Source organism: Odocoileus virginianus, chromosome 12, assembly GCF_023699985.2.
Source record: "Odocoileus virginianus isolate 20LAN1187 ecotype Illinois chromosome 12, Ovbor_1.2, whole genome shotgun sequence".
Classification (NCBI taxonomy): Eukaryota; Metazoa; Chordata; class Mammalia; order Artiodactyla; family Cervidae; genus Odocoileus; species Odocoileus virginianus.
Window position 1 is genome coordinate 13,672,093 of NC_069685.1, and position 18,316 is coordinate 13,690,408.

At 41.1% G+C, this 18,316-nt stretch overlaps 1 protein-coding gene across 3 annotated transcripts in view; it reads right to left on the reverse strand.

The window, feature by feature from the left end:
* GAB1 (GRB2 associated binding protein 1) overlaps positions 1–18,316 on the reverse strand; it is a 123,089-nt gene that overhangs the window by 48,923 nt on the left and 55,850 nt on the right. The window contains exon 1 of one of the 3 annotated variants that reach the window (XM_020899639.2): positions 8,499–8,655. The exons of the other annotated variants lie outside the window; for them this stretch is intronic. Within the exon in view, the coding sequence (XP_020755298.2) occupies positions 8,499–8,546 (48 nt within the window). The 5' untranslated portion in view covers positions 8,547–8,655. Of the gene's footprint in view, positions 1–8,498; positions 8,656–18,316 lie in introns of those variants that run through there. 3 annotated transcript variants of the gene reach the window in all.

The window sequence follows — 18,316 nt, forward strand, 5'->3', positions numbered from 1 at the left end:
TTTTAAAGATCCCTCTCCCCCATGGTTTGAAAAATTTCCCAATACTGAGAGGGCTTGGCCAGGAACTAATCTTTTCCACTTTGGAGTAACTGGGATCTGCTGTGAAGGGAAACTGCAACTCCTTCCTGTCCATCAACACCTTCTCTGGCGCTCTGTGACCTGCTCCAGGTAAAGCTGACGGCTCCAGGGTATCCAGAGCACCTGTGCAAATTTCTATCTGAGTATGCTTCTCCTGACTGTCATGAAGTCCTTTGAACAGCGGTTTCCTGCCCGAGACCTTGTCTCACTTCTCTTCCATCTGAGCGCTCAGCAGAGCGCAGAGCAGGCCAGGACGTGATGCCTGAAGAGACAAGTGTGACAGCTGTTACCTGAACTAATGAATGAATGAATCAGTGCCTCCTGGTGACCCTGAAGATGCTATCTCTGCTCTTTACCAACCTAGTCTCTGTGTAAATCAATGCGACGCCAAACCGACAGTGGGCCTTCTCGTTGCTCTAAGAGTTCAGCTACAAATCCCGTCAAATCTCCTCCTCTGCACGGTTCAGTCAACAAAAAGTGAAACTACTCAGTCAAGATACAAGTCAATACGAGACCATATGGAACCATGCCAGTGTGCTACAATCCTGGAACCACAGCTTCAGACCACAACTTCAGGCAAGCCCCTACAGTATCGAGACATCTACATATTTCAGTTATAAAACATTTCTGCTAGTATATTTAATTATATATACAACTATTCTCCTATATATTCAACTTGGGGGGTGTGTGTGTAACGACATTCCTGTCTCTGAGGGTAGGATGTAATATCATTAGGAGAATAAAGGCAACAAGGCATGTACTATGAAGAAGTACAGTGTCAAGGGACAAGTTTAAGTGAAGGATAAGATGTGAGAACTTTAAATTTTGTTGTTTCAGTGGTAGGAAATTGATATCACATCTGAAAATCACCATGATTTACAGCACAGGAACAAATTCTAAGCGCAGTTTTAGAGCAATGCTGTCCAACAGACCATTCTGGCATGGTGCAAATGGCTATGTTGAGCATCACAGCAGCTACAAGTCACATGCAGCTACAGAGAACTTAAAACGTGTCTGGTGCCACTCGGGAGTGGATTTTCCAGTTCATTTAATTTAGCCACATGCCTGTAGTTGCTATCATTGGACAGTGCTGCTTTAAAGTCTATTTCTTCGACTTGAGCAAGAGGCAATACCAATTGCTAAAGAGGTTGCAGTTCTAAATAAGAAAACCCACAACGAATGTTTAAAATTGTGAAATGTTACTGTAGGCTGCTGTGCCTGAGATGCTGACAATTATGTGAATATGTTTCCTGATTTTACTGTGCCCCCCAAATGCATGTCTCCTGCACTGTTTTCATTAATATTATTCTTGGGAAAAGAACACGCTTGCTTAAATAGTGACATTTTAAAAAATAAAACATGAATAACACTTTGAAATTTAAAAAAAAAATTACCTTTCATAAACCCAACAAGGGTCTAAACTCTTTCTTGTTTAGCTATTCAATTCAAAATTAATAATTAATTCTGGAATAAAGCTACCATTTTTAGTTTCCAGCAAAACACAGAAAAACATTCTCCTTTTCTCCCGTTTTGTACTGAACATTCACAATTCACAATAAAGTAAAACACTGCTATCTGGATGACACTTTAGAAACAACACTTTCACATTAAGAAGTAGAGGAGAGGCATAAACTGGTACAAAACAAAATTTCAATTTCCATAATTACATTTATCTTGAATGAGCCAGAATAATGCTTTGTATAATTTTCTTCTTGACATGAAACTCAATCTAAAGCTTCCGGAACAAAAGGTATGTGGCAATGAAAGGCTTGCTTGGAAAGATACACTTCCAAAGAGATGACTTATGCATTCTGGAGTCATTGATGATAAAGCACATTAAGTGCAAGAGGCAAGGAAGAAGAATTCACCCAAAGAGAAGCAAGCACAAAGCCGAACATGACACAGAAAGTACTCCACGGACAACGGATGAAGAGGGTCTTTGGTGGGACCACAGAAGACTGAGCCCGAGTGCTGACAGGGATGCTCCCCCCACCCCAGCCCCCCCTCAGTGAGAGAGGGGAGCATTATCCTTTGGAAAGACGTGATTCTTTGGGGGAAACACTTTCATTCATGTGACATCCAGATGATCATCTCACCCTGTAAAAAGAGCTGTTGATCATTTACCTCTCTTTTTTAACTAATCAGCACCATCTTGCCCATTCTATGATGTCTTGGCCCTAAAAAGAGCCCGGCTTTCTTTTTTCTGTCAACTTTCCATCTCCCTCTATACCACCCAAGTCTTATAACCTTTGACCAATAGGAAGTAAAAAGGGAAAGACTAGAGATCTCTTCAAGAAAATTAGAGATACCAAGGGAATGATTCAGGCAAAGATGGGCTCAATAAAGGGCAGAAATGGTAGGGACCTAACAGAAGCAAAAGATATTAAGAAGAGGTGGCAAGAATACACAGAAGAACTATACAAAAAAGATCTTCACAACCCAGATAATCAAGATGGTATGCTCACTCACCTAGAGCCAGACATCCTGGAATGTGAAGTCAAGTGGGCCTTAGGAAGCATCACCACGAACAAAGCTAGTGGAGGCGATGGAATTCCAGTTGAGCTATTTCAAATTCTAAAAGATGATGCTGTGAAAGTGCTGCACTCAATATGCCAACGAGTTTGGAAAACTCAGCAGTAGCCACAGGACTGGAAAAGGTCAGTTTTCATTCCAATCCCAAAGAAAGGCAATGCCAAAGAATGCTCAAACTACCACACAATTGCACTCATCTCACACGCTAGTAAAGTAATGCTCAAAATTCTCCAAGCCAGGCTTCAACAGTACGTGAACGGAGAACTTCCAGATATTCAAGCTGTATTTAGAAAAGGCAGAGGAACCAGAGATCAAATGGCCAACATCCGCTGGATCATCGAAAAAGCAAGAGAGTTCCAGAAAAACATCTACTTCTGCTTTATTGACTATGCCAAAGCTTTTTACTGTGTGGATCACAATAAACTGTGGAAAATTCTGAAAGAGATGGAAATACCAGACCACCTGACCTGCCTCCTGAGAAACCTGTATGCAGGTCAGGAAACAACAGTTAGAACTGGACATGGAACAACAGACTGGTTCCAAATCAGGAAACGGAGTACATCAAGGCTGTATACTGTCACCCTGCTTATTTAACTTATATGCAGAGTACATCATGAGAAACGGTGGGCTGGAGGAAGCACAAGCTGGAATCAAGATTGCCAGGAGAAACATCAATAACCTCAGATATGCAGATGACACCACCCTTATGGAAGAAAGTGAAGAGGAACTAAAAAGCCTCTTGATGAAATTGAAAGAGGAGAGTGAAAAAGTTGGCTTACAGCTCAACATTCAGAAAACTAAGATCATGGCATCTGGTCCCGTCACTTCATGAGAAATAGATGGGGACACAATGGAAACAGTGACAGGCTTTATTTTTTGGGGCTCCAAAATCATTGCAGACGGTGAATGCAGCCATGAAATTAAAAGACGCTTACTTCTTGGAAGGAAAGTTATGACCAACCTAGACAGCATATTAAAAAGCAGAGACATTACTTTGCCAACAAAGTTCTGTCTAGTCAAGGCTATGGTTTTTCCAGTAGTTATGTATGGATGTAAGAGTTGGACTCTAAAGAAAGCTGAGTGCCAAAGAATTGATGCTTTTGAACTGTGGTGTTGGAGAAGACTCTTGAGAGTCCCTTGGACTGCAAGGAGATTCAACCAGTCCATCCTAAACCAGATCATTGGAAGGACTGATGTTGAAGCTGAAACTCCAATACTTTAGCCACCTGATGCGAAGAGCTGACTCATTTGAAAAGACCCTGATGCTAGCAAAGACTTAGTAAGGCGGGAGGAGAAGGAGACGACAGAGGATGAGATGGTTGGATGGCATCACCGACTCAATGGACATGAGTTTGAGTAAACTCTGGCAGTTGGTGATGGACAGGGAGGCCTGGCGTGCTGCAGTTCATGGGGTCGCAAAGAGTCGGACACGACTGAGCAACTGAACTGAGTGACACTGGACTGGAAAGAACCGTGACTGGAAGGATCTACAAGTACATGAATTAACACTGAGGACTGGGAGAGAAGGGCTGGGGGAAAGAGAAAAAGACTAGCTATTTCTGCTGGCCCCATTTGGCAGGACCCAACTCATCCTAAACTCCAAGAAAAACTGTTACTGAAGTTATACAGTTCATAAAAGCTTTTAAAAAAAGACCATATGTATAATAAAACATATAGACATATCACATGCAGTTGACACAAGATAACTTACACACGTTTCTGCTTTAAATATGTTAGAAACCCAAGACAATCAGTCATTCACAAAGTGCTGGCATCTGAGGTAACAGACGGCAACTGACTGTGTCTGACTTGCCAACTTGGAAGTTCACTAAAGTCTGCAGAAGCTAAAAATAGCCACACAAACATGTTTACAACATTGTGAAAATACAGGATCCACACTGTTTTCTAAATATAGACCTTTAGTCCGAAGCACAGCGATTGGCTCTGGGTTTTCAGAGACGTCACTGGGACATCCCACACTTGGCCACAGAAATCCACATTTCAGGCTTTTACTTTAAATATATAATTGGTGGTATTTAACTAGAATGAAGGTGGTGTGGATCTGGAAGGGAGAGGACAAGTAGGAAAAAAAAAAATGGTATCGCTTCCTCTGTTTAATTAGAGGGCTTCAGAAGACCACAAACCCCCAAGTCCTTGTGGTGGGATCAGCCTGTCATGAAATTCTGAAAGAGGATATCCTGCCTATATTTTTCCACCCAGTATGTCAACTCTCTGATCTAGTCCCTGCCCCGTTCCTAAGACTAGGTGCTACTGAAGTAGATACATGTAGACAGGGAGTCAGATGGAATATGTACCTATGTGTAAAAGTCCCTGCACCCCACTTGGTCCATGAACAGTGTAGGCATGTTAAAGGCAACAATTCTTTGGCTGTGCTACATGGCTTGTGGGAGCTTATTAATAGTTCCCCAACCAGGGATCGAACCTGTGTCCTTGGCAGTGGAAGCACAGAGTCCTAACCACTGGACTGCCAGGAAATTCCCAAAGGCAATAGTTCTAATTCTTGTCCTGTTCCTAAAAAAGTAAAGTCATTCTAGCTCAAACACAGGGGGAAATTTCTAGCTAAAACCCACAATGCTTTATCAACTGGGATTGCTGGTAGGAGGGGAAGGGTGTGCTAAGACTGTAAAAAATTCAAAGGAGTATGCTATTAGTGTAGGAAAAAATATTCAGTCTAAGTTATGAAAAATTATTTTTTGTTATTAACTGCTGAATAGAATTTCTTTAGATTATCCTCTGCATTTAATTCTAAAAACTCAGCTATTAAAAGAAGTAAGAAAAAGAAAAACCTATAGCAACAGACTTAGCCCTATACTAGTATATTATAAGCTTCACATGTAGAATCCATATTTCTGGAGGTTATCCAAGATCCAAGAGAAGTGATCTCCAGAATAAAACTGTGTAAGTTGTATAGGCATTTTCTTAACAAAACTATAATCAATGACAAATTCAACTGAAAAACTGGAGGAAATTATATATAATCCTACCACCATCAAAACTACATTTTTCCATATTTTCATCTAATTTTTATTCATGTACATACATACTTTCAAAGCAGCTAACTTTTTTTTTTATGGCTGATCGTTTTTATTTTTTTATTATTTTTTTTTCCATTTATTTTTATTAGTTGGAGGCTAATTACTTTACATCATTGCAGTGGTTTTTGTCATACATCGAAATGAATTAGCCATGGATTTACATGTATTCCCCATCCCGGTCCCCCCTCCCACCTCCCTCTCCACCCGATCCCTCTGGGTCTTCCCAGTGCCAGAAAGATAAAGACCATTACAGTATACTAGCAGCTAACTTTTTCTACAAAGCTGGAGGATAATTGCTTTACAATGCTGTGTCGCGTTTGCCGTACGGAAGCGTGAAGGAGCTGTAAGCAGACATGCGTCCCCTCCCTCCTGTGACCCCGCCGCCGTATCCCCCTCTCGTCATCACGGAGCGCCACGCTGAGGCCTCTGTGCGCTCCGGGAGCTTCTCGATGGCTATGTATTTTACACATGGTCGCGTATATGTGTCAGTGCTAAGCAGCTAACTTCTAAAACACAGATGGTGTGTTTTTGCTTTCCTGAGCCACACCTCTAACTTTCAGAAGCTTAAAATTCTTGGGTTTAAAATTTTAACTCATTAATATTTCACTAATATTCACTAAGAGTCATTAATTTTTCCAGGTGTTGCTTATCATGCTAGGATTTACAGAAATAAAGGTGAAGCCCTCACTGAAATGCTTTCTGAAACCTGACAAAGAAAACACACCCAAGGACTATAAAAACACAGGACATTTATTCACCATGGGCTTCCTTAGCGTAGAATCCCAGATACACTCTAGCAATTAAGATATTTAATTATAACTCAAAGGATGTCCTACTGGGCCTTGTCTAATTTTATACAGTATGCAGTTGATGCTCTAAGCACATGATGATGAAAATAAACATGTATTATTTTCTTGAGAGAAATGGTAGCATTTGTTTACCAATAATGGCAATCTCATTCTGTATAGAATAATTTATTAAATCTAACAGAAAAAGAATTTATTCCAGAAAAAAAGACTTTTTGATACTTCAACTTAATGTTAGGCGTTGTAAACTGAAGATATTCTCAGAATATATGTTTATACCTTAAGACTAAAAGATTAGGCAATACATTATCTACAATGAACAGAGGATAGTTCAGTCCAAAAATAGAGAAGCTGAGGAGAAACCAAGTATCGGCTTCCCTGGTGGCTCAGTGGTCAAGAATCCACTTGGCAATGCAGGGGACCCAGGGTTTGAGCCCCGGGCAGACAGACCCCCTGGAGAGGGAAATGGTGAGCTACTGCAGTATTCTTGCCTGGAGAATCCCATGGAGAGAGGAGCTTGGTGGCCTCTAGTCCACGGGGTCGCAAAGCATCTGACACGACTTAGCCACTACACAACAACAAAAGTTATCTCTAGTTAAAATCTGACTAGCTTTAAAAAAAAAGAAAATCAAATCAAAAGCACCAGTTCTATATTTTGGTGAATAATTGACCATGAAAAGACAAACTAAGGAGGTTTTCACTTAAAGATTAATATTCTGTAACACTAGGCTGGCAGAGGTTAATGAGTTTCAGGTAACTAGATCTAATTTTTGGTGGAGCAAAGACAAAGAAAGAAAGAAAGAAAGAAAGGAAAAAAAAGACCTTTAGCTAGTCTCCTAGACCTGTCACTGAGGTCCCCACACCAACCCCATGTGGTTTTCTAATCTTTAGGAGCAGTTGAGAAAGAATAATCAGAAATAAAAACTACCCAGCATTGGAGCCATCACGTATTCCTTCCGGGGAGGGGGACAATTCCTTGCAGAGGTTGGGGTGGGGGGCGGGAGGTACAAACTACTGGCTGTAAAACAGGCTACCAGGGTGTACTGTACAACATGGGGAATATAGTCAATACTTTATAATAACTGCAAATGAAGTACAATCTTCAAAAATTTCATTAAAAAATTATAAAAGAATTGAAAGGAAAAAAAAAAAAGAATCCCTCCTTTGTCCTCTCGGCCTAATCCTTTCACCAAATGGCTTGGGGACCAATTGCACATAAACATTCGCTATGTGCAGCCTCCTAAGAACTCTCTCTTCACTGCTCTCATCTCAAAACCTAACACACACAAGGCTTGACAAAAGGAGGAACCCAATGAGTGGCTACTCAGTGAATGAATGAAAAACAGTATTCATGGATAAGGTGAACCTCACAGGGACCATCATTATGGTCGTCCATAAATAATAATTAGTGGTTTGAGGTTTGATGCCAGAAACATGCTAGAAAAGCAAAAGAAATATACTGTGATAATGAATTAATTGAGAAACTATCATTAAGCCTGAATAAGCATTTACACTTTAAATATATAGCATGAAATAGATGCTATTATGTGAAATACACAAAATAGAAAGACCTTGCCCCAAGGTATCCAGAAAGAGCAGCAAACACAGGGCACAGCATTCATTACAGCATAGGCAGTGCACTGGTTTCCTCTGTATTCCGTTCTGTTTTCTGCCCCCTAGTGGAGCCCTCGTGAGCAGAGAAAACATAAAAGAGGCAGGCACTTCAGAAATCAGGAAAACCCAAAATAGAACGCAAAGCGCAGGGCACAAGGAGATTACTTTGGACTTCTACGAATCAGTTCCTCAAGGACAGAAAGCTAACTTCTAAATTCGTATTCAACACTTTTGCTCCGAAGACAAAACTCTTGTATCAACTTAGGTAGGTTCACTGTTTCCTTATGCACCTCTGGAGCTTTCATCATTACCTTTTAAGGAAAAGCTGGCATCTCTAGATTGCATCCAGGTGGCATATTGGTTTCTGGATATTTAAGAAGACAGTTTACTAACTGCTACTTTCTAAGTTCACCTGGTCAGCCTGCTTCAACCTCAGGTGTTTTTCAGGTGCCTCTGACATGAGTGGCTGAAACAGAATCGCTTCCACAAAGATGCCTCTGGCAGGCTCTGTGTTGATTTTCACTGCGCTTCAAATGGAGGGAGAGGTAAAGTGAAACGGAGACGCTTAACAGGGACGGCAGCCGCGGATGGGTGACCCCTCCCAGAAAGCAGGTTTATCTCCACGGCGATCTCTCTGTCTGGAGAGGGCTGTGGGTTTTGTCTATGATCTCATCTGCTCCAGCAGCCGACTCGCCTCCAAACCGGCGGCCCATTTTATACCCGAGTTTCGCACCAACATGTACAGTTCTTTAAATATGAAGATGACAGACGCTGCTACTGACTTATGTAAACAACCAGTCACGTGGGGCCCTCCGCTCCTTCTGACTGGTGACATACCTCTGCAAGCCCACCAGCCAGAGCTGCACAAACTTCACTCACTGAACAAAACACCCGGCAATCACTCCTGAAGGGGAGATACAAGGCTTCGGCGTTTCGGGGTGTCAGTGACCCGGCGGTTCCACTTCTTAACCTCTAAGTAACTTATGATTATTTTAAATAAAATGATCTCCAGAGATGTGATACTAGATTTTTCTACCGTATGTACGGACTTGCACATCTAAAACTCCTGCACTGGTAAGATCTGTTTCCCAGAACTGTATATAAAACAAATAAGAGGATCCATACCAAAAAACATTCAGAGATGAACAAAGGGACTAAGATAAACAGTTCCCTTAATTATCACATTTACCGCCCTTTGTAGAAGTGCATTAGTATGATAGTTCTGGCAGGTTCTAAAAACAGTTCATTTCCAGTGATTTATGACTGTATCTTATATGTGACATAGTTATCAGCTTTAAACACCCTCACCAGCTTTTTCATGGAGGAAACAGGCCTAAATCAGGAGAGACGGAGTAGTCAAGGTTTATTTTAATAAGCAAATGCTCAGGGTAGAGGAACACAAGAGGTAACATTTTTTTTCTGTTCTCAGCCTGCTGTGAATGCTATGAAAGGCAAGAGGAATGAGAAGACAGCTGACAGACATCTTCCTCTGTTCATTTACCTTTTCCCTTTGGACAAACCCTCGGCAACAGGAAGAATCAAGAACACAGACAAAAACTCTGTGCTGGTAATGCCTTCCCAAATTTCTTGTTGCTCAGATCCCTACTACAAAGGCAAGGAACAGCAGACTTCCACCTCTGAGGACCCTCAAAAGATTTACTCCAAGCATCAAGGTTCCTAAGTCAGGAAGAAGGGATGTGGGGGAACTTCCCCAGCTCTCTATACTTGGATGTTATGGATTCTTCGGTTAATTTTTATCTGCTGTCTGTTTTACTACCACGTTATTTATAGAGGGCAAAGTAGCTAAAAAACTGACTTTCTTAAACTTACTACATTTAGACAATGATATCACTACTAAATTTGAAATATGATATCATGATATAATTCTTCAAGCATGCTTATATATCTAATTTAACGTTTTGAAGTCTGTTCAAGTGATTCATTAAAATGAGTAACAAGGGAACAAATGAGACAGCTGTTATGTTTGTAGATCTGATTTGCAGCAAGCCGTTTGAGCTCAACAAGCTACTCAAGAAAAGAACTGTTCCTATTCTCAAATAATTATATTTAAAAAAATCAGTGCAGTATCCCTATTAAAGACTTAAGTTCATACAGGCAGCGCTAACTTTCTGCATGCTATGAAATTAAACTTACAGCATTCATCATCATGTGTAATCATACTGATTATTTTGTTTGATGGTTGGTTTAGCATCTTCTCTCTCCAAGGAGACAATAAGGAATTAAGAGGAGACTGAGTCTCTCCAGTCCACTAAGCTTCTAGCACATCGGATGATATGATAGGTGCTGAATAAAGGTATGTATATTAAAGTGTTCTATTAAATTCATATCTGCAGAAGGTCAAACATCAAGTTGTACAGAAGAGCTTATCACACAATACTATAATCCCACTGCCGGCATCCTCACCCTGAGCTAGACTCTAAAGAGCAGCTAGTCCTGGTTTGGGCTTCTCTTGGTGGTTGCCCTGGGTTGGTTATTCCTGGTTTAACCCCTCACCACAGATCCATTCTCCAGCTGTCTCTGTGTCTGGGGGAGAGGTGAGTGTATTTATCCCCCTCTCTCCCAGCTTTACCTAATTCCTGAGCACAGAGTCCCTGGGTGGTTACTCCTCACTGTTTCAGGGCTCAGGGGTTTGGTATATACAGCTGTTAAATTAGCATTTATTATTTCCTCTCCTGTCCCTCCAGCCCTAAGGGTATCAGGACCCTCATGTAAGCCCAACCCACAGCACCATAAACAGTTCCTTCATTAAGGTCTGCATTTGAACCATCTGAACTGAGTCTCTTCCTAGTATATAAAAGATACATCCTATTTCCAAATACTATGGCTTCTACATGACTTCTCATTTTCAGACATGATCTATGGTGGTCTAGCCTTGACAGCTCACTTTCCCCTACCGCCTCTTCCCCTCTTCCTCCCGAAGTAGTGATAACCCCAGTTCAGTCCCTCGACCAGATGGATTCTGTACCACATACTAAGCCACCACCACCATTGTGCTTTATCAGGCATAGGGTGTAATTTTCTAGGAAAAACTTGTTTTCATCCCCTCCTCCATCTTTCCTCAATGACCTCCTAACTGCCTAATTTTCATCGGCTATCCACATACTCTCACACTATCAAGGCTGATAACACATTCTGTCCTATAACCACCTCAATTTTCTGGTGTTGGGCATTTATACTCTAGAGACCATGGGTATGTTGTTCCCCATGGCCCCTGGGACTAGGATTGCATTGGCTTCTCCGTGTGTGCAGGGTCAGCATCATCAGCCCCAGGCCATACAACGAAGCATGTTCCTCGGGTTAAGGTTTAATGGAGTCTCTGCTTTCTACTTCATCAATTCCCTTTATCAGATCATCAACCTTTCCCAAGCCTCCCACCATAAGGCCTGTTTTATCAATCCTCTCCTTTCCTAGGTCCACTCTACTTGAGTCCTCCCTTGCCCCAACCTTCTGCTTCAACAGCGGTTCCTTCTGTGATTTCCCGCTGTATTTTCCCAGGGTGGGTCCACCGGACCCTGCAGGCCATGCTTTCCTCCGTCTTGGTTTACTCCTCATTTTGTTACAGCCAAACCCTAAGAAAGGGTATATGGAAGGTATGCTTTAGAAGATGACAGCAAAAAAGATGTATTTACTCCACTGTTCATAGCAGCACAATTTATAATACCCAAGACATGGAAGCAACCGAAATGTCCATTGACAGATGAATGGACAAAGGAGGTGTGGCATATATATGTACACACACACACATATATGCACAGTGGAATACAACTTAGTCACTAAAAAGAGTGTTATTTGCAGCAACATGGGTGGGCCCAGAAGTTATCACACTAAGTGAGGTCAAAAAAGAAGGACAAATACAGTATGATAGCACTTACATGTGAAATCTAAAATATGATACAAATGAACTTATCTACAAAACAGAAACAGATTTACAGACATTAAGAACAGACTCTGTGGTGGCCAAGAGGGGATGAACATGGAGGATGAATAGTTTGGAAGTTTAAGATGAACAGATCCATGCTACTATGTATAAAGCAGATTTAAAAAAGGACCTACTGTATAGCACAAGGAACTGTATTTGATATCTCACAATAACCTATCATGGAAAAAAAATCTGAAAATAAACACACACACACACACACACACACATTTGTATAACTGGATCACTTTGCTTTACACCTGAAACTAACACAACACAGTAAATCAGCTATACTTCAATAAAAACAATTCTTAAATTAATTGATTTTTAAAAATGGCAGCAAAGCATAGTGGTTAATAACATTGCATAATCAATTGCTACTGGAAAGAACACTGTCTTAAATATGGGTACTTATTAGGCTATTCTCTTCGAATAAAGGGAACAATAATACAGTCTGCTCTCCATATCTGTATGTTGCTCATTCATCGTTTCAACCAATCTCAGATCAAAAATATTTGGAAAAAATAAACTCCAGAAAGTTCCAAAGAGTGAAACTTCAATTTGTTCCAGCAACTATTTACACAACATCTAGATTGTACTAGGTATCACAGATAATCCAGAGATGATTTAAAAGTCTATAGGAGGGGGATTCCCTGGTGGCACCCGTCGGTAAGAACATGCCTGCCAATGCAGGGGACACGGGTTCCACCCCTGGATGGGATTCCACTCGCTGCAGGGCAGCGGAGTCCATGTGCCACAACTACTGAGCCTGCGCTCTAGGGCCCTGGAGCTACAACTACTGATGCCTGTACACTTTGAGCCTGTGCTCCACTGCAACGAGAAGCCCAAGCTCCAAACCAAGAGCAGCTGCTGCTTGCTGCACCTAGAGCAAGCCCATGGGAAAGCCACGAACACACAGCACAGCCTAAAGTTAAAGAAATATTTTTTTTTAAAAGTCTACAGGAGGATGTGCAATAAGCCATTTTATATAAAGAACTTGAGCATCCATGGATTGTAGTATTCGAGGAGGGAGCTGTACCCCTCCCCCTCAGATACCAAGGTACAACTATTTTAAAACCCGTCTCAAACATTTTTAGTGACAACTAAAGGCTTTAACTGCCTGAGTCATGGGTATCTAGCAGTCTCACACCTCACCATTTACAATGTTATTTGGGCTTCCCTGGCGGCTCAGACAGTAAAGAAACTGCCTGCAATGCAGGAGATCTGGGTTTGATCCCTGGGTCAGGAAGATCCCCTGGAGAAGGGCATGGCAACCCACTCCAGTATTCTTGCCTGGAGAATCCCATGGACAGAGGAGTCTGGTGGGCTACAGTTCATGGGGTCACAAGAGTTGGACATGACTGAGCGACTGAAGCTGTTACAATATTATTAACCCATGAAAACATGGATTTTATATTGCTTCTTTTATGTGCTCAACTATTCATGGGTTTAAAACAGAATTCATTCAAAATTTATTCTTAAAATATCCTTCTCAGCACAAAAACGGCTAGAATGACGCCAGCTGACAACCTACATGTGTCTGGGGAGGATATTTCAGTGGAAATGACAAATAACTGTATTTAATCTATTCATTCATTCATTCACTCATCCAAAAATATTTACTGAGTAACTTCAGGTGCCACTATTTTGGCTCCTGAAACGTTTAGTAGTTTACAAAACAAAAACTGGGACTTCCCTGGTGGTACAAGGGTTAAGACTCTGAACTTCCACTGCAAGAGGCACAGGTTTCAACTCTGATCAGGGAACTAGGATCCTTCACATGCACGCCATGCGGCTTGGCCAAAAAACCCAAAGCAACACAAAAAACAAAAATTCACCTACCTCAGCAAATGTAAATTCTAGCAGAGGAGGACAACCCCAAGCAAATGAGCAGGACTGATTTTAATTCTGTAACTGCTTTGAAGGAAAACCAAAGTCAATCTGAAAGTGATAACGTTATCTGAACAATCTGAAGGAGAGACGGGAGGTGATTATAGCTCTCCCATAAAACGTATTTTAGTACAGGAAGCCACCACTATTCCCAATACAGTCCCACTGGGCAGTGACGATTATTAAGCTCTCGGAACTGGATCCTGGAAGCTGCATGCTTGAAAAGCTCTGCAATCTCGTCTTTTCAAAGGTCTCCATCAGCTAATAAGATGAGGTAATAATCAGTGCAAGACTTTACTATGTTATCTCCGTGCGAGGCCATTACTCTAGTCTCCTGACATCATCAAATACCAATTCTGGACCACTCATCTCTCTGCTGCCATAACACAAACAGAATAAACAACTCAAGTAAAACAGAAGGAAAAAGAATGAATTTTACTTCAATCATTTTTTTGGTGTGTTTCTTTTAACACTTTCTACTTTCTGTAAGAAAAAGTTTATTCTTCCCCAACTTGGGAGCGAATCAAGGGGCACTAGAGAGGATGAAGAAAAGTATTTAGAAATCCAACAAATGTTAAGAATAAGAATGACGGTGATGAAGGCAACTGGCTAAGGGTAGTACAACTACTGGGCTTCACAAATAAATATACAAAATATGATGATTTTGCATACATATGTGACAAGTTTTCTGAGGGAACATACCTTACATACAATGTGTGTTCTGTAAACAGTCCTTGACTTGAAGCTGAAAATTTACTTCTGCAGAGGAAAATGATCAAACACAAGGCGACAGGCTTCCCTTTAAACAGGAGCAATTAAACTGGATACACACAATAAGGAAGGTGGGCTCCCAGGGTAAGGAGACATAGTAACACTGGTCATCCAGATGAAAGCCCGCCAGCCTTCCCCTTCTGATACAACTTTTCTCTTCTTCTGCTGACAGCCTTTCCTGTTCCCGCTTCCCTTTTTTCTCTCTCTAACCATCATCCTCTCTCTGACTGCTTGCATTTCCACTTGAGTTCTTCTCAAGCTTGTCATAAGTAACATTGAAGAAAGTCTGTTTGCTTTGTTTTAAAGTGTCACATTTAATGTTCTTTTCTGAACCTAAAAAGAAGGTATCTTTATTATTTCCTTTTATGCTTTTAAGCATTTTTTTTTAACATCTGAGCATGGGTCTGTCTTGATGTCTTTTTTCAGTTAAGTCAGCACTATCAGAAATAATATGGGTCTTAAGCTGAAAATGGTCTTGGCTTGTTCACCAGATGAAAGCAAAGGCTAATCTAGGTGAGTTCCCACCACAACAGTAATAATAATCGCTGACATTTATTGAGTACTAAGTACTAGGCATTGTGTGTGTGTGTGTGTGTGTGTGTGTGTGTGTGTGTGTGTGTGTGTGAGTTGCTCAGTCATGTGTTCAACTCTTAGCGACCCCATGAACTGCAGCCCTCCAGGCTCTTCTGTCCATGGAATTCTCCAGGTAAGTATACTGGAGTGGGTTGCCAGGAATTCTCCAGGCAAGTATACTGGAGTGGGTTGCCATTCCCTTCCCCAGGGGATCTTCCTGACCCAGGGATTGAACCCGAGTCTCATGCATTGCAGGCAGTTTCTTTACAGCCAAGCTACTCGGGAAGCCCCAGGCACTGTACTAAACACTAAACATTAACACAGTTCTCGCCACAACCCTGGAAGGTTGGCACTGTAATGATTCCCATTTATAGAAAAAAAAACACATCACAGAGAAATTAACTTGATGCAAATGGTAAAGCCAGGGTTTGAACCAATGTCTCCCTGACCCCAGAGTCTGTACTTTAACCACTTAACATGATATAGGAGGCAGGAAACTTTTCTTGTAATGGGTCAGACAGCAGATATTTTAGGCACTGCTGGCTACACATGGTTTTGTCTCATATTCTACTTCTTTTTATTTTTTTTTACAATTAAAAAAAAATGTAAAGGTCTTCTTTGGTGGCTGAGACAGGAGAGAATCCACCTGCAATGCAGGAGACCCAGGTTTCATCCCTGGGTTGGGAAGATCCCCTGGAGAAGCAAATGGCAACTCACCCCAGTATTCTTGCCTGGAGAAGTCCACGAACAGAGGAATAGACTGGCGGGCTACAATCTATTAGGTTGCAAACAGTTAGACACAAAGGAATGAGTAACACACGCGCGCGCGCGCACACACACACACACACACACACACACAGAGGTTAAGAAGCCTTCTTAGACACAATCAGACCTACAGGCTAGAGTTTGCTGACCCCTGGGATATGACTTTATTAATTCATATGAGTCACTACTTTCATTTAGACAAACTCAGATAGAAGCAAAGGTGAAAGGTTTCAGACAGGTGGTTCATAATCTGTAGTCCGTGAATGTCCAATAGCTACTGATGATGGGATGCCATTAAAACAGTAAGTGAAAGTGAAAGTGTTAGTCACTCAGTCATATCCAGCTCTTTTCAACTCCATGGACTGTAGAACAGGAAAGGAAAAGAAAACGCAAACATCTTCGAAGCAACCTAACTGTCCATCAACAGACAAACAGATGAAGCAGATGTGGTATATACAATGGAATACTACTCAGCCATTAAAAAAGAATAAAATTTTGCCATTTGCAGAGCCATGGATGGATTTGGAGGGTATCATGCTAACAGAAATAAGTCAGAGAAAGAAAAATACTGTATGATATCACTTATACACAATGAACTAGTGAATATACCAAAAAAGTAGCAGACTCAAAGATATAGAGAAGAAACTAGTGGTTACCGGTAGGGAGAGGGAAGGGGGTGTGACAACATAGGGGTATAGGATTAAGAAGTACAAATGATGAGTATAAAATAAGCTACAAAGATATACTGTACAAAACAAGGAATATATCCAATATTTTATAATAACTATAAATGGAGCATACCCTTTAAAACTTATGGGTCACTATACTGTACACTTATAACTTACATAATATGGTACAGCAACTATAGTTCAATTTGAAAAAAAAAGAAAATGTAAACAACATCAGAAGCAAAGAATTGTAGGGGGTTTGAGGGATAGCATATTAAAAAGCAGAGACATTACTTTGCCAACAAAGGTCTGTCTGGTCAAGGCTATGGTTTTTCCAGTAGTTATGTATGGATGTAAGAGTTGGACTCTAAAGAAAGCTGAGTGCCAAAGAATTGATGCTTTTGAACTGTGGTGTTGGAGAAGACTCTTGAGAGTCCCTTGGACTGCAAGGAGATTCAACCAGTCCATCCTAAAGGAGATCAGTCCTGGGTGTTTGTTGGAAGGACTGATGTTGAAGCTGAAACTCCAATATTTTAGCCACCTGATGCGAAGAGCTGACTCATTTGAAAAGACCCTGATGCTGGGAAAGATTGGGGACAGGAGGAGAAGGGGACGACAGAGGATGAGATGGTTGGATGGCATCACTGACCTGATGGACATGGGTTTGAGTAAACTCCGGGAGTTGGTGATGGACAGGGAGGCCTGGCGTGCTGCGATTCATGGGGTTGCAAAGAGTCGGACACGACTGAGTGACTGAACTGAACTGAACTGACTTTGAACACAGGGAAGGTCACAGAGCTTATGGACATGAATGTACAGTTATCACTGATGGGAATTCACTAAAAAAAAAAAAAATATTGAAGTGAGCCTCAGCAACCTAGTATTTCACATGTAGAAAACTCTGGATATCCCTCCCATTATCTGTTGGACAAAACTACTATCGCACTCTGCTTTCTGAAACCCAGCAATAGCATCTGCATTTATTTGTGGCCGTAGCACATGGCATGTTGAGTTCTTAGTTCCCTGACCAGGGATCGAACCCCCACCCCCAGAGTTGGAAGTGTGGAGTCTTAACCAGTGGACCTCCAGGGAAGTCCCTGGCATCTGCATATTAAAGAAATGCCTTCTTTTTCAAAGTCTTTCATCCCTAGTTCATTGTTGAATTATCAAAATATTCATTATTTTCAATGTCAGAAACTAAAGAAGGGCAGCTAATTAATGCCTAGCCCAAGACCCCTGTGGAATTTGGAAATTGTTGAGAATCTGAACTTCATCTATTGGAATTCTTCCTGGGCCTCCGGCAAGATCCTACTCACATAAAATATTAACACGTCATCACTACCTACCACTCTCTTAAGATTTCAGAATTTTTGAAATAAGATTTATAGGCTCCATATATTTCACTACAACTTAATTTTCCTTTAAAAAACAAAAGCTCTATCTATTTTTTTGTTCACATGTGCACTGATTCATGTCGATGTATGGCAAGAAACCACCACAATAATGTAAAGGAATTATCCTCCAATTAAAATAAATAAATTAATTAAAAAACAAAAGCTCTATTTCGACAGTGCAGTAATCATTTTGCTAAATGAAATCAGAAACTAAGAATTTAAGCCCTTTTTC